Here is a 22877-nt window from a genome sequence, read left to right as displayed (position 1 = left end):
CAGGAAGTTGAGAACTGAGGATTGTGATTCAAAGCCATCCCAACAAGAAAGTCCCTGAAACTCTTATCTCCAATTCACCACCAGAAACCAGAAGTGGAGCTGTGGCTCAAAGTGGTAGAGCACTAGCCTTGCTCATAGAAGCTTAGGACAGCACTCAAGCCCTGAATTCAAGGCCCATGACCACCACCACCAATATCACCACCACCAACAACAAAAGAAAGAACCATGTTGTTATATATGAAAGAATTAATAAAGAGTACATGGTCAAATACTCAGCATGTTTACAAGTAAGTCACTCCTATAGTAGTGTAAACTGGATTCAGAGGTCCCTGAATTCTGGCCCCTTTAGAATATATGGTGAATCAAGACTCAGGGTGTAACAATGAGTGGAAATTGGAAAGGTATGAGAGATACAATGCAAATAAATTCATTTAGAGACCACAGAATGTGCCCTCCACCCCTACAATGCCTGCTATTTTACAGACTTATTACTGAGAAGTGCTATATAAGTTCTGGTTTGTTGAGGAAATACATGAATTGTTGTGTGTCTATGCCTCTGTGCAGTTAGAACAGTTCCTGCATATTCTCTTTGGAAATCTGTGGAAGGTAGGTAGCTTGGCATATGGGCTGAAAAGTGTTGAGCTGGACAGCAGAAAAATCTAGAGTGCAGCAACAAGCTTTCCATTGCAAACATTTTCTTTTGTCCCTTCCTCTGTCGACTAATACTGTTCAGGGGGAAAAAAGTTCCAGCCCTGCTATCAAGTGGTTTGTGATCCATCTCTTTCCTATTGCACTGAGGAGGACAGGCAAGGAGTTGGAGAGAAATGGATGGTTTTTTGTTTTGACTGTAGTGATCACTGACATAAGAACCAGTTAGATGTGGATGGTGAAGTCAGAAGGAAAACATTTGAGGACTTGTGAGGCTGGGGTCCATATGTTGAAATGATCCAGTGTATGCTGCTGGATCTTGAAGATAAATGAGAAGGAAAGAAAAGGAAGAAGCCATATTTTTTGAACTGCTTATCTGGCAATCGTTTATTTGCTATGGTGAAAGAAAAATAAGCCAATGGTGATTGCAGAATTGTGGGTCTTTGCTTAGAACTCATGTAGAAACTGCAAAGAAAACTAGTCATTCTGATAAAGTCGTGATACAGCAAGGATAAAGAATCTACTGCTTGCTGGAAGACCTGTTGCCATCTTATATTCATTTGCCGGCATTTTATGGTGCAGAAATTAAATAGCCCCTGTAGTCAAGAGCCTTACTTGGCGAATGTGCTGAACAAGAAAGTGTACAAATAATGATAGGTGCTAGAGGTCAGATCTAAGAACATCTCTCTCTCTCTCTCTGGTGCACTGTGTCACCTGTGTTCTTCCTCCCACCAGCAAAGACTTTAGTAGGACATGGACTAGATGGAAAGGCAGGGGGTATGGCCCCTGCCTGGTGCTTTACACACAGTTAGGACTCAATAACTATGTTACAGCCAGAAAGGAGGGAAGAAAGCAAGGTAACTTACTAGATCCACTGATTGGAGCTTACCTCCTAACATTTTAACAACACTAGAGTCATGGATAAATTACTTCACCTGCCTTAGCTTCAGTTTTCTCCTTGTAAAACTTAATTAATTAATGATGTAAGATTTCAAAACTATATAAAATGTGTAGAACATTATTGCAACATTTACCTTACCCTTATCTGTCTCAATACTGATTATCACTCGTTGGCACCTTGGTAATTTTTAGATTCAGAGAAAGTAGGTTGGGCTGGTAACATCCTATCTTATCAATCTTTCATACTAGGCCTTGGATGGTTTAATTTTTAGAAGCAGTTTGGGTTTTTTTTCCAAACCGCTACAAAGTTTCAGGAACAATACTAGCTTTGGGAACACTGAGTACTTTGATGTCTTCCTACCACTGTGTGTAGGTATTTAGAGTTCATCTTCATGTCAGTAGTGAAACCGTTGTAGGTGTACAATGAAACTTCTTTTGTAAGCCAATTTCTAATCCCTATGAACACTAAAAGCAGCATGAGTGTATTGTGTGTTCCAGAAGGACTTTTAACCTGGTATCTATAGATCCAATCCCCTCCAAGGGGGGTTCCTGCAAAGAATAAGGTATTTGTGAATTTGGATATTAAATAAATTAGATCTTTATTTTCACTAGACTCTAATTCAATGATATATTAAGGAAATCCTCTACAGTGTACTTGCCGTACTGGTGACTGTATATCCAAAGAAATCATAGCTTGTTTTATCCCAGATAATATTTGATGAAAATGTCTTATAATACCATTATATGTTCATCCTTTCCAGTTATACAGGTGTTAGATTGACCATCACTATAGCAAAATGCCTGAGACAGGCTAACATATTTTTTAAAAGAGAGAGATTTTATTTTAGTTCATAATTCTAGTCCAATGTCCAGGAGCTACATTAATATGTGTGGCTGAGTAGTGTTGAATTGGGCATCAAATATATATATATATAGAGAGAGAGAAAGTTCTTAAGGGTGGCTTTCCTTTTGGCAGAATTGTGAAGCAGCATATAGGGCATTACATAAAATGAGTATGAAATATTCACTAGTTCTTCTCATCCCCTTTCTTTCCTTCCCCTTTTTGTCTCCCATCCCTTCCCCTCTTCTCCCTTCTGTTCTCTACTCCTCTCTCTTACATAGCCACCAGTATTCAATCATGGAGGCCTTACATCCAAACACTATAGTTGGATTAAGCATTTGCCATAATATCTCACAAAGGGACCAGATTTCTACATATGAACCTTTTAGTGCACACCCTGAAACCATAGTAGATACACAGCTAAATGTTTCTTAGTGCATTAGACGTTCATATGTAAGCCTAACTTTATATATAGATACATATATACATACATGTCTAACTTTTTAATATAATTCATTGTTATAGAAGTGTTCATTTTGTCCACCTCAGAGTTTATTGGTGAAGGATTGTTCTGAACTTGTGACCAGATACAAAGGTTCTCATTACACAGTCTAAAGCAAAATTGAAAAACAAATTTTTTAGAGTTCAATAAAACTACCAAGGCCCACCTGATGGTCTGCAGGGTTTTATCCAAATACCTTTACACTCTTAGGCATCGTTCCTGAGTTTAGGGCTTGTAATAAGAGGTGCTATAGTAGCCTCTACAATGAACATCTTACTTGGCAAGAGTACGCTTCCTTTCATTGCTTTTGCTTCCCAGATGTCACAGCAGTAGGGGCTCCTCTTTGTTTAAAGGCCACCATGAACTATTCTCTGTTCATCTAAAAGACATTTCTGACTATTTTTGGACATCTGGCACATAGTACCCACTTATAATTTCTGAATCCACAGAAAGTGGATCTCCCCCTTTGGCATAAATGTTATGAAATCCAGTTGGAACTTCAGTCTTCCTCTCTAGTTGTATAGCCCCTGACTTATGATGGTACAGCTTGCTGGTGTTTTGTTGTTGCCACTGTTGTTTAGTAATGTGGCAAAGATTCAGTAAAAATCATAGCTGAGAGTTTGAATTTCAATCTTTCCAGCAGAGTGCTATGTGGCACAGTCATCTCTCATGATACTGGGCAATGGCAGTGGTCCAAGCTCCTAGTCAGTCTCCTTATCTGAGAGCAAGTAGCCCATTCTCTAGAATACATCATGTTGCTAATGGCTTTTGGATATTATGTTTGGGGTTTTGCAGCCCATCTCATATCTACAAAATTTCCATCTGGGTATGTGCTGGGACATTCGGCACTTTTTATAAATTAAGGTTTGTTATTATATTATTTTGTCCAATTGTAAGCTAATGCAAGTTTTCTGAATATGTGTATGGTAAGTGAGACTAAGTTACGATGTTTGGTAGAGCAGATGCATTGTTATTTTTTTACCATATTTTCAGGCTTATCACAAGGAATCAATCTGATCATAAGTCAAGAAGTATCAGTTACATCCTGTTAACTTCTATGTTTTGCCTACTTTTATCCATCTTTTCATTTTGAAGCTATTTCTGGAAACAAAGACTTTGATATCGATGATATTGAAAGAACAGAGTCCTGAGGTTTACATCTCTTACCTGTGCAACACTTACAAAAAGATTGAGATACCTTAATGATATAGTTTCTCTGCCTGCTAAGAGTTCCCCATCTAATCTAAACTATTCTACTGACCATTTAATGTTGCTCAGGTCCATGCATGTTTGATTATTGTGGACACTGTCTCCTAATATATAGGTTTTATCTATGCCATCTTCCTGCTAAGCCAGTCTGGAAAGTCAATGACAACATGATGACATTGGATTTTCCGACTAATCTGGGCCAGATTTACTAGCTCCACAGTTCATTTTTTTCCCCTTCAACAGATTCATTTTAAGTCTTCATTTCATTTTAAGTCTTATTTCATTGCTTCCTGTTGTGTCTGTTTGCCTTTATTTACACTGTTTGCTTGTTGGCCTATATTAGTCACACAAAAGGGGTTCTCAGCATTACATTTCCATACATATTTACAATATGTTCCAACCCATCTCACCCCTCTATCGCTGTCTACATAGTTCATTTACACACTAATGCCACTTTTATTTTGGTTGAGAAACATCAACATATTTATATATTTATTCTGTATTCTGCCTCTCAAGAAATATCTAGTGTGCTTGTCTCAGTGATTCATCTATGGCTTGATTTTGTTTTGTTTTGTTGAGTTAGCCTCATGTATAGCCCAGATTGGCTTCAAACTCAGTTTTTTCCAGCCTCTTCTTCCCAGTATTCATGTGTTTTGTTGTTGTTGTTGTTGTTGTTTAACACAGAGAAGTACTATAGTATTGCGGTCACGATTATACCTTTGTGGCCTTGAGCAAGATATTTCTGCATCTATAAAATAGGGATAGAAAAATGCACTCATGGGTAATTATGAAAAGCAGCACACCATATATAGAAATTTTGGTAGGCTACTCAATAAATCTTCATTGTTTTATTATCAAAACAGGCTTACTAGAGGTATGGTTGGCATTCAGTAAATTTCATGTGTTGAACACATGTAGTTAATGTATTTTGACATATCTGGGCCCAGGGGCAGACCTTCCATTGCTCCATTTCCTGGTCAGATCTTGTGTAGGTAAGTGCTCTCAACAAGGCAGTGATGTTTGGAGAACAGTTTAGCTAGCATTCTAAGACATTTAAAATTATCATTGCTGCCATATTGTTGTAGTCAAAGTATTTAATTCAGTTTGCGTTAGAGAAAAGTACAGTTTTATTATTTTTTTGAACCAGTACTGAGGCTTAAGCTTAGACCCTAGTCCCTGTCCTTTAGTTTGTGTGTGTGTGTGTGTGTGTGTGTGTGTGTGTGTGTGTGTGTGTGTGTGTTTGTGTGTGTTTCCTGAAAGCTGGACCTCTACCACTTGATCCATAGCCATTTCTGGCTTTTTGCTAGTTAATTGAAAATAAGAGTCTTGTGTCTTGATGGCTTCAAACTGTGATCCTCTGATCTCAGCCTCCTAAGTAGCTAGAATTATAAAGATTTTTATAATTTTATCAACCAGGGCATCTCAGCCTGATACTACAGCTACCATTTCCACACATTTTCCGAGAACAGGAATCTGAATATGGCAAGAATGGGGACTCTCTGCTTCAAGAAATGCAAAGAGGAGTTAGACACAGAGCTAGCCCAGAATCTGGGCTAGAAATGAGGGATCTGGAAATTATTCCACTGAGAGGAAGGCGGGGAGTGATAACTCAACAAGAGACTCTAGAAGACATGGGAAACCCCCTGCTTGGAGACAGACTTTTGCAAGGAAAAAGAAAACATACCTATCTGTGGTACAGAGCAATGTAGACAAATTCTGACCTTACTCATTCAAGGCTAATGCTGTACATTATGGACCAGCAGGTTGATCACCTGCCCAGATTTATTCCCAGACAACTTCCAACATGTCTGAGGAAGGAATGAGTCTGCAGGACCTTGTGTTTGGACACTAGCCCAAGTGGTCCAAATGATGTATATGAATGGTGAAAGCCCCTCTGGGTTGCCTTCATGGATAAGCAGTCCCTCATTCACCACCACATCTAGGTCAGAGAGGATCCTGCCTGGATTGTACCACACTGATAAATTACTGCTGGGGAAGGGGTAGGGGGGGTGGAGCTCATAATCAACACATCCATCATCTTCTGTTAACACCAAATAAAGGATGAGATCTAATCACATGCCAAAGAAAACCTCACTGGGAGAATTTGAGAAACCTTGTCTGATACTGAGCTGCAGTGCTAGAACAATTGTTAAGGAACTAGAATGGTGTGTGTGTGTGTGTGTGTGTGTGTGTGTGTGTGTGTGTGTGTGTGTGTGTGTGTGTGTGTGTGTGTGTGTGTGTGAAAACGTATCACTCACTATGACTTCTGATTTATTTATAAAACAATGTTTGTCCCATTGGCTCCCCTTTTAATAGTTTCACTGGAGCCTGTTTATTATTACAGATGTTACTTTTAAATGAAGTCATTGAGCTTTCCTTGCAAAGGCAGTATTTGGGTTTTTATTGCAGGGTTGGCAGGGCTGCTCATTGAACCATGTAAATGAGATCAAGGCCAAAATTCAGACCCCAAGAGATAAGGCAGAGAAACTCATCCATGTGCGTACATTCCTATCAGCCAGATGTTTCACGGGGGTGCGGCCACTCCACCTCAGAATGATCTTAGAAAAGGCATTATAGTCACAGATTCTTGATTTTTCACCCCTCTTCTTGCCCAAAGTGAAACCTCAGGCATATCACAAAAGCTTTCTGAGCCTGTTTTCCTCATCTATGACTTAGAGGTAATAATTTTTTTTAATTTTATTTTTATCTTTAAGTAGTCAAAAAAGAAGTAATCGTTTGTATTCCTACAATTTTTGTGAGGCAAAGCAGTGCCATCCCTCCTTGGTGATGGGAGAACGTAAGGTGATTGTTGCTAAAAGTCTAAGGCTTTGGAAAGGCCTCAAGTCCTACATGCAATATGTTTTGCAAGGTTCTCTTAGAGGACCTCTGACCAGCTATGGCTTGCCACTGATTTTTGTAAATAGACTTACATGGGCACACTGCCATACTCATTCATTTACACAGGCCTGCGGTTGGCTTCTCATTACAATAGAGTTGAGTAGCTTTGACAGATACCTTATAGTCTGCAAAAGGAGTTCTGCTGCGTGAATCTTCATAGAGGTTGACAATCACTGTAGCAGACTGAAGGAAAGTTCTGTGCTGAGATCTGGTCATTGAAAACCAAGTAGTAATAGGAATGATTGGACTTTAAGTGCTTCTGAAGGTCTGGGGGTTTCATCTCATTCTGACCTAAACATGGGAATTCTTACTGCATGTGAAATGACTGGTTTGTGAATGGGAGAATCCCGACAGCATATGTGTGGGCATTAGCACAAGACTTGCCACATCCCAGCCCGGTGCATGCTTGCTATGGTCAAGTCGACCTTAGGGTCTCATCAGACCATTCATAGGCATAGCCCCAGGTAAGCCCTGGCAGATGTTCCTAGAAGGGGCAGGCTGACTGTTTATGACATAGTCATATGTTATCTCAGCATTTTCTTCCAAAGTTGAAGTTAATGAGCAGCACAAAATACAAGGTTTACTGACCAACATCTTGATCTTTTTTTATATTTTGGAAGGGATCCAGTGACAGGTGGAGCTGGCTAAACAGATCTGCATCTGTAACTGCCGGGAATAAAGATGAATCTGGCATATAAACGTCAGTCACATACTTTAATTGCTGTCACATTTGTTCATTTTTGGAAAACAACCAAAATATTTGCCATGGCTCAGAAAGCAGGCCCCTAGAAAACATATTTTTCATGACAGGGAGACACCTACAAAGTAAATACAACTCTTAACTTGGTGAGCCTCACTCAAATAGAGAGAGGGAGACGTGAGCCAAATAGACTGTCACTCTGTGTTTCACGTCATTTGGGGCAACCACAGCTGATCTCTGCATCTGCTTTCCTTGGATAAGTTTACAAGCAGGCCTTTGCTTTTGGCTTCTGGCTTTGCTATGTCAGCATCTCCCAAAGAAAACTCACAATTCCTGCACTGGCTGCCATCTTGAAAGGCCATTTGCACTCTACACACCCAAGAGCAAAAATCCACTGCAACTTGTGCAGGACACCTAGCACAAGGACTGTTAGGCAGGCATATGTCCTTGGTACTAGTTCATCTATCCTATCTTTCGATAGCCCTCCTCCTAACCTGATCCAAGCTGATAATCAGATACTATGCTAATTAATAAAAGGTTTGGTGTGTCTTTTTAATCTCCCTCAACTAGTCTGTTTTTTATGTTTTGTTGGTCAGTCCTGGGGCTTGAACTCATGGCCTGGGTGCTATCCCTGAGTTTTATCACTCAAGGCTAGCACTCTACCACTTTGAGCCACAGTGCTACTTCTGGTTTTCTGAGGATTAACTGGAGATGAATCTCATGGACTTTCCCGCCTAGGCTAGCTTTGAACCAAGATCCTCAGATCTCAGCCTCCTCGGTAGGTAGGATTATAGGAGTAAGCCACTAGCACCCGGCTTATTTGTTTTTGAAGGAAGAACTTGTATCATTTTGCTCCCCTTCCTTTCATCCTACCATGTGGTCCCCTACCTAGAGAAGGCCAAGAGCAAATGGAGATGAGTCAACCAAAGCCAAGCAGGCATCAGGATCATGGATAGAAACCCAATGGTTTGAAAGCAGAAGCAGGGCCTCCTGTGTCGAATGGGAATTCAGTCCATGTAATAAGCCACCTTGGCAAACCATCCACTCAACTGAAGGCTAAGGAGACAGAGCAGACCCATGTCTTACCTTCTTGGAGTTCATGATGATCTGGAGTAAGAGAGGCAGGCACGTAATAGTCACATCCCCTTTATTGAACTGCCCAGATATCTGCATCCCCCTATATCCTATGATAATCTTCATATTTCCGTTTCAGAATTTTGGACCTTGATGTTTACCAGGATATTAAAACAATCTTGTAAGTTGTCCACCCTTTTGTCATATGGAGCAGAAGGATTTTGCTAAGAAAGAAATAGAACACACGTTTGATTCAGAAGAGCTATGTTTGAGAAACAACCTTACCACCTGCTAACTGGATTTGCATTTGCTCAAGATATATCCTGTCTGTCTGTCTGTCTGTCTGTCTGTCTGTCTGTCTGTCTGTCTGTCTGTCTGTCTGTCTGTCTATCTATCTATCTATCTATCTATCTATCTACACTATCTACACAATCTATATACCTTTCCCTAGCTCTGGGTGGATGATGCCAAATTCCTGTTTGCACAGCACTGAATATATGACATAGGGCAGGGAGGGAGAGAAAAAAACTGATATTTTAAACTAAGACAACAGTTTTGGGGAGGGTAAGTGCAGCGAAGGAAAGTGAGGTTAGAAAGAGCTAGGAACCAGCCGGGCGCTGGTGGCTCACACCTGTAATCCTAGCTACTCAGGAGGCTGAGATCTGAGGATTGCAGTTCAAAGCCAGCCCGGGCAGGAGAGACCGTGAGACTCCTATCTCCAATAAACCACCAGAAAACCGGAAGTGGCGCTGTAGCTCAAGTGGTAGAGCGCTTGCCTTGAGCTGAAGAGCTGAGGGACAGTGCCCAGGCCCAGAGTTCAAGTCCCACGACCGACAAAAAAAAAAAAAAAAAAAAAAAAGAAAGAGCTAGGAACCATCTTTGGGCTCCCATTTTCTCATTTGCAACATGGAAATTAGGCCACAAATTGTGTTTCATTTTGGATACATTAAATGAAATATCTGTGTGAGTGCTCTTTGTCTCTGTAGAGGTCAAGGTCCAAGATCGCTATCCGCTACAACTCAGCCCCTAGAGTCATACAGAAACAGATCCTCGACTTGGGCATGTGGGCATGTGTGTTTGGCTAAACACACCTTCATTCCCTTCCTTTTGCCTTTGCTCAGACTTTTCTTTACTAAATTGCTTTGCATCTGTAAGTCTGTTGGTCTATCAGTTATTGCACCAGAACTTAAGTTTTACTCATCTTTATACATCTGGCAGCATAGAAAACCAACTTACACATAGTAAGTTGTTAGTGTCTAGCAAAGGACTGAGTTGGTATAAAACAGAGCAAGGGCAAAAAAGCTCAATGAAATTAGAAGATTCTGATTGTAAGAGTGTTTGGACAGGTGGGGGGGGAAGGCTGGGTGTGTTTTTGCATACCTATTATCTGAGTACTCAGGAGTGTGGACATGAGAACTGAGAATTTGAGGTCAGCCTGGAATACATCATGACACACTGTGTAAAAAATAAATAAGGAGACAGGTTTGCATACAAGTTGGGTAGCCCTGGGCTGAGGGATGTGGACCAGTGGCAGGAAGGGATTTAATGCAAATGCAGTATGATGTGATGAGCAGGAGCCAGTGTACCTAGGCTTGAACCCCATTTACTGATGCATTTCTTAAGCTTCATGTACGTCTGTTTCTTAAGCTCAAATTCCAAGAAAGAATAATAATAACCAATATCCTAGGCTTTTTTTTTTTTTGTCGGTCGTGGGGCTTGAACTCGGTCTGGGTGCTGTCCCTCAGTTCTTCAGCTCAAGGCGAGCACTCTACCACTTGAGCCACAGCACCACTTCCAGTTTCCTGGTGGTTTATAGGAGATTAGAGTCTCACGGAGTTTCCTGCCCAGGCTGGCTTTGAACTGAGATCCTCAGATCTCAGCCTCCTGAGAGCTAGGATTACAGGCGTGAGCCACTAGCGCCCGGCTAGGCTTCTTTTTTTTTTTTTTTTTTTAATGAAATGGTGGCAAATAAGGGCACATCTCTATCCCAGCACTGAGAGCATAGGAATCATTCTAACACTTTGTAAACAAGAGCCATAATCCTAAGTGGTTATGGTTCTGGGCCTCATGCACCATCTGTGCTATTTCCCTCACTGTGAAGTGACACAAATGAAAGCAAAGTCTGTTAACATCAAATCAGTCTTCTGTTAGAGAATGTACCTCAAGCCAACAAGTGTACACTAGCTCAACAGAGATTGGCCCCATGAGAGAAGAGAGTGATTAATGCAAATGAATCATTTGTGCTAGAAAAATAATCCAGGACATAGAAAATCACCCTACAATGTTAAGAATAATAGTTTCATTTAACTGAAACATTATACTTTCTATTCACAGGTTATTTTTTTAAAGAGCAGGAAGAAAATATTTTGTAGACAATTTACAACCTTGTTATCTAGTGGGATTTCTTCATACTACAAACAGGTTATACAGAACAGATGCTGTAGCTATGTACACCTGTGGATTTGGTGGTTATATTTTTTTCCCTACTCCTCCAGTTCTTGCAGACAACCTGAAATCCAATCCTGGAATTAAGTGGCAGTATTTCAGTTCAGAAGAAGGAATTTTCACGGTTTTCCCAGCTCACAAGTTCCGGTGTAAAGGCAGCTATGAACATCGCAGTAGGTATGTTGATTTGCTAAAGTTTTGTTCTTTTTGTTTAAGAGTGATTTACATAAACAGGCTGAGCGCATGGCTCATGGTAGAACCCTGGCCTACCCTTGGTGAAACCTGTGTTCAATCCCCAGTGTGCAAATAAAGAAATAACAAAAAAAAGTGGTCCACATGAAACATAGTTCTTATGCCATATACAGCTCTGCCTCAAAGCTGTAAGTTGAGAATTTTGAGCTGTTCTAAAATGATGTCCCCATTTGATACATGAGGATGTAATAGGCTAGGGTAGGACAGACCAGAAGATCTTTCCACGACCTGTCTAAACAAGCTGTATGAAATTGACTTGTTGGAAGCACTTAAGAGTTTTTGAACGTCAGATATCTTTGTTGAAACATAAAGAAATGATGGTACCTTCTCTATAGTACAACACAAGACACGACATGGTGATAGATTCCAGTAGCTTTTGTGATTCTCAACCTTCCTTTCCTTGATTGAAATTTATATGCCAATTTCAGCTACTAGAAGTTGTGAAACTACTACTAACTACTAGTATTCCAACTACTAAGATTGTTCAGAAGGCACTGGATTAGAAATCGCCACCATCCTGGGATGGTACTATACAGCCAGAGGGAGAGAGAGTAATGGGGAGATAGATCATTTATATGACAAGACTCATCAATTTGTAGATCTCTCCTAGTCAAAAAAGCTTTCTTTTTTAGCCTAGACAGTTTCCTATTTGCTGTGTCAAGTGTTTGGTGCCAGAACATATGAAGCCAGTGCCAGCTGCCCACTTTCCATGCCATGCCATTTTTTAGTATCTAAATAAACCATCTCTTTAGCTTCCTCCCTACCTTTCCTTTGAAGCATCTAGGGTTTGTCTCCTAGGAAAAAATAATTGGTCTATGCTTTTACTAGAAAAAGACAAAGCAAAACATTTTTACTGTGTATTTTTTGACTTTCATATTCTGGTAAGACTTGAGCCTCTTGGAGTCTGGACCAGATATCTAATTGGCTTCTAATTGGGCTTCTAATTGGCTCATCTCAAGAATGCCTGGGCCATCAGAAATCATCTAATTATTTTTTTCCTTTTTTTTTTTTCTTTTTTCCTTTTTTGTTAGTCATGGGGCTTGAACTCTGGGCCTCGGCGCTATCCCTCAGCTCTTCAGCTCAAAGCAAGCACTCTACCACTTGAGCCACAGCGCCACTTCCAGTTTTCTGGTAGTTAATTGGAGATAAGAGTCTCACAGACTTTCCTGCTGAGCTGGCTTTGAACCACAATCCTCAGATCTCAGCCTCCTGACTAGCTATGATTACAGGCATGAGCCACCGGCGCCTGGTACTATCTAATTCTTATTTGCTTCTAGAAGGCAGATATGATGGCATCCTGCTTCTCGTGAATCACCAAGATGGATAATCCAAATGACAGGGCAGGTCTTTGCCATGCCTCAAACCATTCATAGTTTTTAGGCTGTTCTTAGCCTCTTTGGTGAATTAACCCTTGATCTTTTCTTCTCTTGGCTCAGTAATCCACATTTCTCTCATCATAGGTTGCCATTCTCATCTCTTGTGCTCATTTTTTCCCCCTAGTACATTTGCAACTGCTCTGTATCACTTGGAAGAATGCAGGGTTTCAGAGCAAGAATAACACTGGTGGATTTAGGCATGGTACAACGATGCTTCTAGTTTGTACATTTATACATTTAACATGGGGTGCTTTCTTCTTTTTTCTAACAAAAACTATCATTTTACAGAAAATCCTCTCCTTAGAGCCTGAAGAACCTAGAAAATTAAACATTTGACTGAGTAGTCAGGTTGAAGATGGTCGAATGTACCTTCTTTTCTATTCCCTGTCTCATTTCTGTAACCTCATCTCTTACATTCTTTTTATCCTATTTCACTACTGGTAGTGATTCATGAAAATAATACTTAAGTGTTAACTCAAGACTTTTGGCTTGAGAACAATTAGTATAAATTTGGCCAGATTTTGAGGGGATTTGGTATTTTTGCCTACATTTCTTAATTTATACTCAGACTTTTGTGACTCACTGGCAGCTAACATTTCAAAGAAAAATTTAGTATTTTAGGGGTGTCAATAAAGGAGAGAATTCTCCTGAGGCCGATTTGATTTTTTTAAGCCTCCTCTAATTTGTTCCAGCTTTAAAACTGTGAATAGTAACCTCATTAAACCCTTTCTCACAAACCTCCTTGCATAGCACATAAGCAGAAGGCTACTTTGACCAGAGCCATTGCTTCTTGGGCCCCCACCCCACCCCATCCCCCTTTATCTTCATGTTGGCAAACAAAACCTTGGCAAGAAGAGTAGTTATGGCGGTCTTGGACACATTTTGATGGCATGGTTTTAGTAAAGAGCCTTTTGATGGTTGACCTGTGTGAATTGTCTCATCACAGAAAAGAAAGGGCCTCTTCACAGGACTGCTCGAATGGGAAGAAATCTGCTAGTCTAAGCTGGGCAGTATATTCACAGGTTATAGGCTACCTAGCTTCTAGCAAAGTTTCATTCAGTGAGACTGCAAAGGTGATTACATTGTGCAGCATGTGCATTGCTGCACTATTCACAATAGCCAAGTTACGGGAACAGCCCAGATGCCCTACAACAGATGAGTGAATTAATAACATGTGGCACATATACACAATGGAATTTTACTCATACATTAGAAAGAATAAGATTATGTCATATGCAAGGGAATGGAATGGATGCTAAGTAAGCCAAGCGCAAAATTACCGATGGTGCGTGTTTTCTCTCATGGAAGCTAGATCTAAAATATAACTGGACATGATAACCTTTTCAGGACTTGTGGCATTCCCACACAGTTAGACAAAAGGAAGATACCCTCAGGAACACAAAGGTGTAACTTCTCTGAACATTTAAAATACTATTTATTAAATGAACACTAGGAAATGGAAACATAGTTTTGGATGTTATTATTATTGTTGTTGAAGGTGATGTTCGTTTTTGCTTTGGGTTTTTTTCCTCTTCAGAAGGAGGAGGGGTTATAAAAAGGAAGGTGTAGATATGGGGGAGAAAGTGAGGAAGGGTTAAGTGGATTTTCCTCTCCCGGTTTGCCAGTCTCTACAGCTTAAGGGATGACCACCTCATTTCTTACATCAGCATACATAAGACTCGGTGACAAATAACTCTGGAGTATGCTGAAGAAGCACACTTGAAAATGCCCCTCTAGTCAGAAATTCCCAGTCCTTATTCTACAAGTGCATGTTGCTGTCTTGATGTTGTTTGTGATGCACTCATTCAGTTTCTCCTTCAGTCCTGATCTCTGTCCATCCTTGGGCCCTCCCCAGAAGAATATATGGACACTACTACGCTCACACATCACAGCTGGATTAATTAAGGCCTTTATAACTGACCTCATAGAGTTTCTCCTCCCTCTAGACCCATCTATGTTTCTACCGTTCGGCCACAGTCTAAACACATAGTCGTGATCCTGGACCATGGTGCTTCAGTCACAGATACCCAGCTCCAGATCGCCAAGGATGCTGCTCAGGTCATCCTCAGTGCCATCGATGAACATGATAAGGTAACATTGTGCTAGTGACCCCTGTCCCATTGGTCCTCCTTGAATGCCTTTTTAAAGTTACTTCATTGTTTTATGACTTACAGTCATGAGCTTCATAGTGCTAAATCTCAGTCATTCATGTCCCACATATATACTAGTAGCCCAATAAAATTATTAAATATAGTAAACCATACCATATAAGGCTGTGTAAGTTGAGTATACTATTTACATAGGGTATGACAGGATGTATGCTGTTGATGCAAATGCAAAATCTTCTAACAATGTGTCTCTCTGGGCATATCTCCATCTCATATGCATACACACAGAGATACACACATACACACGCATTTTATTAGACAAGATCTCTCTCTATGTATATCTAGCTGGCCTTCAGCTCAAGGTGTGACCCAAGCTAGTCTTAAATTTACAGTAAGTCCCTCTGCCTCAGCTACACCATTGCACTTATCTTGTATCTTTTCTTAATCCAACCTTAAAATTGGGAGAAAAAGAGTAATTTCATTTTCATTCTAATATTTGGGAAAACAACTGCCAATCCAAAAATCTCTTTCATAACCCCATCACCACCATAAACTATCTCATTTATACTTCCTGTTAGTGTTTTTATTTAGCAAGGACTTTCATATTGGAAGCTATGGAGGACAAAGCTGTGGGGATTTGGGTGCTAGGTGTGGGCTGACCTGGACAGGCATGTGTACAGTTAATGATAATCTATTGCCTGTGGACATTTCCATCTACAAAACTAACTCATCCAGCTGGGTACAGGTAGCTCACATCTGTAATCTTAGCTATTCAAGAGGCTAAGATCTGAGGATGATAGTTCATTGTCAGCCTAGGCAGGAAAGTCTAAGACACTCTTACTCCAATTAACCACCAAAAAGCCACAAGTGAAGCTGCAGGTCAAGTGGTTGAGAGCTAGCCTTGAGCACAAAAGCTCAGAGATTGAGGCCCTGAATTCAAGACCCAGGACCAGCAAAAACAAAACAAAGAACCCAAAAGAGTCAACTCCTATACTCAATCCCCACCTCCAGTTTGAAAAACCCTGTTTTTCTCAGCATAAGTGTTTTATAGTTTTATTGGTTTTGTTTTTATTTTGTGCCAGCTGAGAGGTTTGAACTCAGGGTCTGGGTATTGTCCCTGAGAGCTCTTTTGCTCAAGACTAGCACTGTACCATTTGAGCCACAGCTTCACTTCCAGCTTTTGTGGGGAGCAGGAGGAGGGGGAGACTCAATTGGAGATAAAGATTCTCACAGACTTTTTTGCCCGGGACAGCTTTGTACCACAATCCTTCAGATCTCAGCCTCCTGAATAGCTAGGATTCCAGGCAGGAGCCACTGGTACCCAGCTTGTAGCTTTCTTCATTTGGAGACAAAAATAAAACTTTTTGCTCCCTCTGTCTTACTCATTTCAAATTTGATAGACTTGTGACTATAGTTATTTATTTTTAAACTTAGTAACTGTTCTACAGGCCCTTAATTTCTGAATTTTTGTTTGAATCTTTTAAATTGTTGGATAACGCTTTAAAAAATTTTTTTTTGCCTTTTCCTCCAGATTTCTGTGTTGACTGTAGCAGACACTGTTCGGACTTGCTCACTAGACCAGTGCTATAAGACCTTCCTCTCTCCCGCCACCAGTGAGACCAAAAGGAAGATGTCCACGTTCGTTAGCAGTGTCAAGTCTTCAGACAACCCTACTCAGCATGCAGTAGGATTTCAAAAGGCATTTCAGTTAATCCGAAACACAAACAATAACACAAGATTCCAAGCAAGTAGGTGCATTCTCTCCAAGGACTATTGGCCATAATTGATAGAAATGGCAATAGGATGGTGTTATGAATGTTTAGCACTGTTTTTAGAGCTCATATTTTAAATTGACATGGAAACATCTTTCATGAATTATCTTTATGCTCATCTAATACTGAGCTCTCACTAGATATTTTCCAGTCAGAGATCATCAGTCTGTACATTATCTCTTGACTCCCAGAGCCTCTTCTTCTGGCTCCTTTATTAAGAACATATTCCCTGCTTGTTTCCCAAGAGTACACCCACATGCTTTCCAGTGTTGCTTGTCAGCCTTTCTCCTGGACTTGGGGCTGGTCCTTGCCTGTGCGCATGTACACATGTATTCTTCCCTTGATTCTTCCCTCTTCTAACCAGCTGTCATTTAGATGAGCATGGCCCTTTACATGTACAAAGGGACTCTAATTTAATTTCCATGTAGTATGGAAAATCTGGAATTAGGATTCATGCTAAAGAAAAAGAAAGGATATTTGAAATGGGACTCTGCTTTGAAGTTACTAAAAAGAATGTTTGGTTTTCCCTTTAATATTTAAAAATCTGTAGCTTTTCTTCCCTCTTATTTTTTTGGAAAACATGAGTGGACTTTTTTTTTCTTTATTTTTATTTTCATTTTTTGAGACACAGTCTTGCAATGTAACCTTACACTAGCCTTGTGGGCCTCTGTCCTCAGCCTCCCAAGTGCTAGGGTTATGCACCAGCACACCAGGTAATGTATCTTCCTGAGATAGTGTGAGGAATACATTTTCAAGTTCTGTTGAGTATCTGAATTTAAAGCAAAACAGCGCTGACAAAGCAAAGCATAGTGTCTGACGTGATAAGCACTCTAAGTGACAGAAGTCACTATTATTATGGTAATTAATAATAGATAGCCTATGGGATTGAAATAACATACATTTATTATCTCCCAGCTTTTCTGGGTCACTACAGGTTACCTGAGTCTCCTGTCTAGAGCTTTACAAGGCTGGAAACTCACAGTCAGACAAGGCTATGGAACTGAGGCTCCCAGTCCTTGTCTGAGCTCACCTGCTCACTGGCAGGGTCTGTTTCCTGGCAACTATAAACCTCATGTTTGTTTGCTTCCTTGAGCTCAGTAGGGGCACATGTCTTCTGTTCAAGTCCCTGGCTTCAGGAAAGACTGGGGCTTTCTTTTAATATACTCATCTGATTCTGATTAGACCAGACCAGTCCTTTTAATTTTTTTAAAATCTTATCAAGGTATTTTCTCTTGTGATTAATTCAAAGTCAATTTAGTGGGACATTTATTTTTTAATTTATTTTCCAATGATAAACGTTAATAGGGCACATTCTGTGTTGTGTTTTAGTGTGTGTGTGTGTGTGTGTGTGTGTGTGTGTGTGTGTGTGTGTGTGTGTGTGTGTGTGTGTGTTTCTCTTTGAGTGAATGAAACAAGCTATATTGCAATGTTGGGTTTTTTTTTTGTAAAGGTAATGTACAGAGGGGTTGCAGTTATATAAGTCAAGTATTAAGTACATTTCTTGTTGAACAGTGTCCCCTCTTCCCTCGTTTTCTCCTACTTTTCCCTCCCAGCTCCTCCCTCGACAAATTATATAGTTAATTTGCCACATAGTGTGTAGTGAGTATTGCTGCTGAATTAGTTCACCCTTTCTCCTGCCATTTCTGTGCTTTTCCTTACACTTCTCAAAGCAGAGGAGGTTTTGTGTGTGTGTGTTTTTCTTTAATTTCTTCTGTTTTTCCCCTTTTGTCTCTGTTTTTCATTTCTGTACCTTTTGTCTTGTATGTAGTGTGTCTTGTATGTAGTGTGTCTTGTATGTAGTGTGTCTTGTATGTAGTGTATCAGACTTGGGGAACATAATTTGTCCTTCTCTGCCAATACATGGCACAATGGAGTGAAAACCCATCACCATTGCTATATTCCATTGGTTCGAAGGAACTATACAACGTATAGTGCATGCCCAAGCAAACAATACAATGCATAGCTTATGGATCCAGTGAACCATCTTACGTTTTCCCTGCTGGTATTGTCAAGTACCAGCTATACATGAACCAGTATTACCTGGTGAGGGTATTACCTGCCTACAATTCAGTTCAATTGCTGGACCCATAGGATTGGTGGCAAATTGACTCAATTTGTCAATGTCAGTCACTGAAAGTGTTCTTTCTATTTGATACTTCCGTTTTGAACCATCATTAGTACTGAGTTTGATTATTGTACAATTTAAAGAATGGAAAGAAATGTTAGATTAACACTTGAAAACCCAGATGCCTATGGTAGTTGGACAGTGAATGTGGGTCAAGCAAGTGGAGATTCAATCAGGAGGACCATTTTAAGAGCATAGTTAGCTAGAAGGGTGTGCATTCCACCACAGGGCCACTGCTCTTCCATCACAAGAGTGCCTGCCCAGGGTTGCTTCATCTTCTGGCTCAAGCCAGAAATCTGGACTTTTTAATGGAAATTCAATTGATGTCCAAGTGTTGGCATTTATTATAGCTTTAAAACTATGAACAGAGGCCTTATTAAACCTCTTTTCTCATACTTTCCTGTAACTCATAGAAGCAGGAACTTGGACTGATAGGAGACATATCTCCTCTGAGGTGTTTGGTATTTGTTTTGTTTATGTTGGCAAGCAAAAACATGGCAAAATGACCAACCATCAAAGACTTTGACAATTTTTAATGGCACAGGTTCTAAAATATTCGAGAGAAGCCTCTTTTTTTTAGGCGAAGTAAGATGTTTTTAAGTTTTAGCTCACCATCCTCCAGTTTATAGCTTGTAGTGACAGTTCAAAGAAAAAAAGGAAGCCAAATTTGTTTATATAAAGAAATGATTCCAGGATTTGCATTGTCCTCTTCTTTTAGGAGAAGTTTTAGACTGTTTTCAAGCATTAGAACCTTAGTGCTTAAGAATGTGGCTTTTGAATCTCAACCAATATTCTACTCTGAAACTTTCTAATCTTGTTATCTTCAGCAATTATTTGACTTCTTCAGGTCTCATCTGTAAGCTGGCAGTTAATAACTAGACCCAGTTTCCATCATGAGTTTTTGGTAACATTAGCTGTAAACTATTATTCTATTTCCTCTAAGACTTCTTGCTCCAGTCAAGGTAGGGTGTATTTCCCAGGCTTTTTACTCAAGCCCCATGATGACTAAAGGCTACCAGTAGGCTCAGCAAGGGCCAAGTGGGGATGAATGAATATATATTTTTTTCTAGTTCACACTGTGCATCACTACTTGTGTTCACTCCATGGACAGTCAGGTAGAATCCTACTGTTGGTCTGGTGCATCCTTAAGGCACCTGGGGATAAAGGTACTTTAATGAGTAATACTTGTCCTATGGGATTGTTGTAAGGATTGGTCTGCTCATAATTGTGAAGCATCTACCCACAGTAGTGGCCAGAAAAACAGAAGCTACATGCCATAAATTATTGTAGTTCTGCATAATCTGATTTGTACCAAGGAGAACATCTAAAAATCTTATGCAGTGCAAACTCTTTGTTTGTGTATGTGCATTCTCTTTTATTTATTTTTTCACTTTTAAAAATTACCTTTAAGTAGTTATACAAAAGGATTTCAGTTCAACACAGCAGTTTATGAGTGCACTGCATCTTGAATGTTATCACTCCTTACATCATTGCAATGGAAGCTCTTTCTTAATGCTGTGGTAGGTCCAAAATGATATTATTTACACTTTTAGGTTTTTTTCTTCTGAGTTTTTTTTGGGGGGGGGGGAGAGTAGGGGTAGGGGTGGCTGAAGGATCATTTTATAGCAGAAGGAGTAAGCTGGTTATATTGAGGGCTGTTACACAGGCTAGGCTCAAATTTTAATTGCTTTCTCCCTGCTATATTGACTCCAAGACATGCTTGTGACTTAGCAACCTTCCCTCCCCCAGTAGTCTGTTGTATTTTCTTCTGGTTCCGTGCTATGTCATTTCCCCAAATCCCATGCTATGTCATTTCCCCAAATCCCTATAATCATCCTTAACATTACTAGTTAGAAGGATTTGAGTGACAAGGAGGAGAATATTCTGATAAGTAAGATAATAAAAAGCAGATTGGATTTGATGGAATTGATTATTGTGAATGGAAAAATAACTCTGTTTTGCTTGACGATTAAGTAATAATGGAGTCTGCGTCTGGGCAGAGCTAGTGAGGCTGTGTCTTATTATTTTTGGATGGAAAGAAAATGTACTTGAGTGCTAGAGGGCCCTGAGGGCCACAGGCTTCTCGTTCTCTAATTATATCCCTGTGTCCTAAAAGTAGCTTTGAGTAACAGCCTATTCTGTCGTGAAAAATATCCCTGAAAGCTGGCTGTGGTGGCTCACACCTGTAAACCTAGTTACTCAGGAAGTTGAAACCTGGAGGGTCAAAGTTCAAAGCCAAAGTCCATGGCAGTGTGGTTCAAGTAGTATAGTGCAAGCCCAACATAAGCCAAACAAACTCAAGACCCTGATTTCTTTTTGTTTGGATGGTTGTTTTGGCTGGTCCTGAGGCTTGAATTCAGGGCCTAGCATTATCCCTGCGCTCTTTTGCTCAAGCCTAGTCCTCTACCACTTTGAGCCATAGCACCACTTTGGATTTTCTGGTGGTTAATTGGAGATAAGAGTCTCACAGACTTTCCTGCTGGGACTGGCTTTAAATTATGATCCTCAAATCTCAGACTCTTTAGTAACTAGGATTATAGGCATGAACTACCACCAATACCCAGCTAAGGCCCTGATTTCAAACCCTGATACCAGCCCTCCTCCCATAAAAAAATTGAGTTTAAGCCTTGCTTCTATATCCCATGCTAGTAATAAATAAGGGAACTTTAAATCCAATCTTTCAGTCAAATTTTTAACTTAGTTCAATTGTCTAGACCTGAGAATATTAACCTTAATTATACAATTCTACATAATAAGGAATACTTCAGAATCTAAAGTAGAAATTTGTAAGCCCAAGGAAATTCTAGCCTTGTGTCTTCATTGGTGGGATAACTTTAAGGGCAACTCTAGTTGTTATGATTGGCTGTGTAACAAATTACCCCAGTACTAAATGACTTAAACTATAAACTTTTATTGTTTGATGGTCTGTATGACAGGAATCTAGGCATGCCATCACTGGGTGCCTCTGGTTCAAGGTCTTTAATATGACTGCCTAGTTTAATAACTGTTACCATCATGTCAGAGTTCAGTTGGAAAAGAATAAGCTTCCAAAGTCACTCACTGCCTGCAGGATGGTCAAATCTGAGGGCCTTGTTGCTCACTTATTCTTAGGACGGATCGCAGAGTGAGACAGCACCATAGCAGAAGCTGGTGTCTTCTTATAACTTTCTTTGTCACCTAACCTTGGGCTCTACACCTCACCCTCTTGGATATAGTGTGTTCTCTAAGCTGTCACTGAGTCCAGCCCATGCTCAGAGGGAAGCAGGGACCCAAGGATGGGTAGAGCAGGAAGAGGGCTTCATAGAGTGCTCGCCATGCTCACTGTGAAGAAACCTTAGTCAGATGACTGCCATAGGAACCTGTGGAAATAACACACAAATGTTTACTTTTCCATAAAAGGATAAGCTTCCATGCAGGATGTCCTAAAAATATCTGTGGACTCTGAGAACCTCAGATTAGAAAGAAAGGTAAAAGTCCAGTTCTCTTCCTTCCCTGCTTTAGTAAAGTGGCTGTCCGGCCTCCACTCGTTATCTGCGGCAGGAGGAAGTTTGTCTGCCCCTTTTGAGTCAGTCCTCTGGACAGAAGTTATTCTCCTGAGCTAAAATTGCCTCCATTTCTCTGCTTATTACCCTGATTTGGAGAATTTTAATCTCAAATCATAGATTTCTGCAGAGTAATAGTAGGTGTGTGAGTGGGGTAGGTTGGAGGGAGTTGCAGTTAGTGAAGTTTCTTTCTCTTTTAATTCTCTCATGCTAGAATCCTCTTGCTTGTAAATGACCCAGCCAGACCTCACACCTAACCCTGGGAGGTCTACCTTATCATTATACCATTTTATGGACAAGAAAATAGACATGTAGAGAGGTGTCTAAATGCCCCACACTGTATGGAAATTACAGAGCTGAATTTTGAGCACAGGCTCCCATGTCCATGTTTTTGCAATTTCTACCGCATTGATGCATGTTCAGAATAAAAATGTACCTGTACATTGTGTAGGGAAAATAACCTTACATATCTGAAGAGCCAATGG

General features: G+C 40.2%; 1 protein-coding gene across 1 annotated transcript in view; it reads left to right on the top strand.

Moving 5' to 3' along the window:
* The window catches only part of LOC138820278 (VWFA and cache domain-containing protein 1), a 141188-nt gene that overhangs the window by 61173 nt on the left and 57138 nt on the right, over positions 1–22877 (top strand). Inside the window, exons 4-6 of the mRNA XM_070011972.1 lie at positions 11268–11394; positions 14792–14936; positions 16485–16701. Of these exons, the coding sequence (XP_069868073.1) occupies positions 11268–11394; positions 14792–14936; positions 16485–16701 (489 nt within the window). The remainder of the gene's footprint in view (positions 1–11267; positions 11395–14791; positions 14937–16484; positions 16702–22877) is intronic.

Source organism: Dipodomys merriami, unplaced genomic scaffold, assembly GCF_024711535.1.
Source record: "Dipodomys merriami isolate MVZ:Mamm:240054 unplaced genomic scaffold, mDipMer1.0.p SCAF_850, whole genome shotgun sequence".
In the NCBI taxonomy this organism is placed as follows: Eukaryota; Metazoa; Chordata; class Mammalia; order Rodentia; family Heteromyidae; genus Dipodomys; species Dipodomys merriami.
This window is presented reverse-complemented; position numbering and strand designations above follow the sequence as displayed.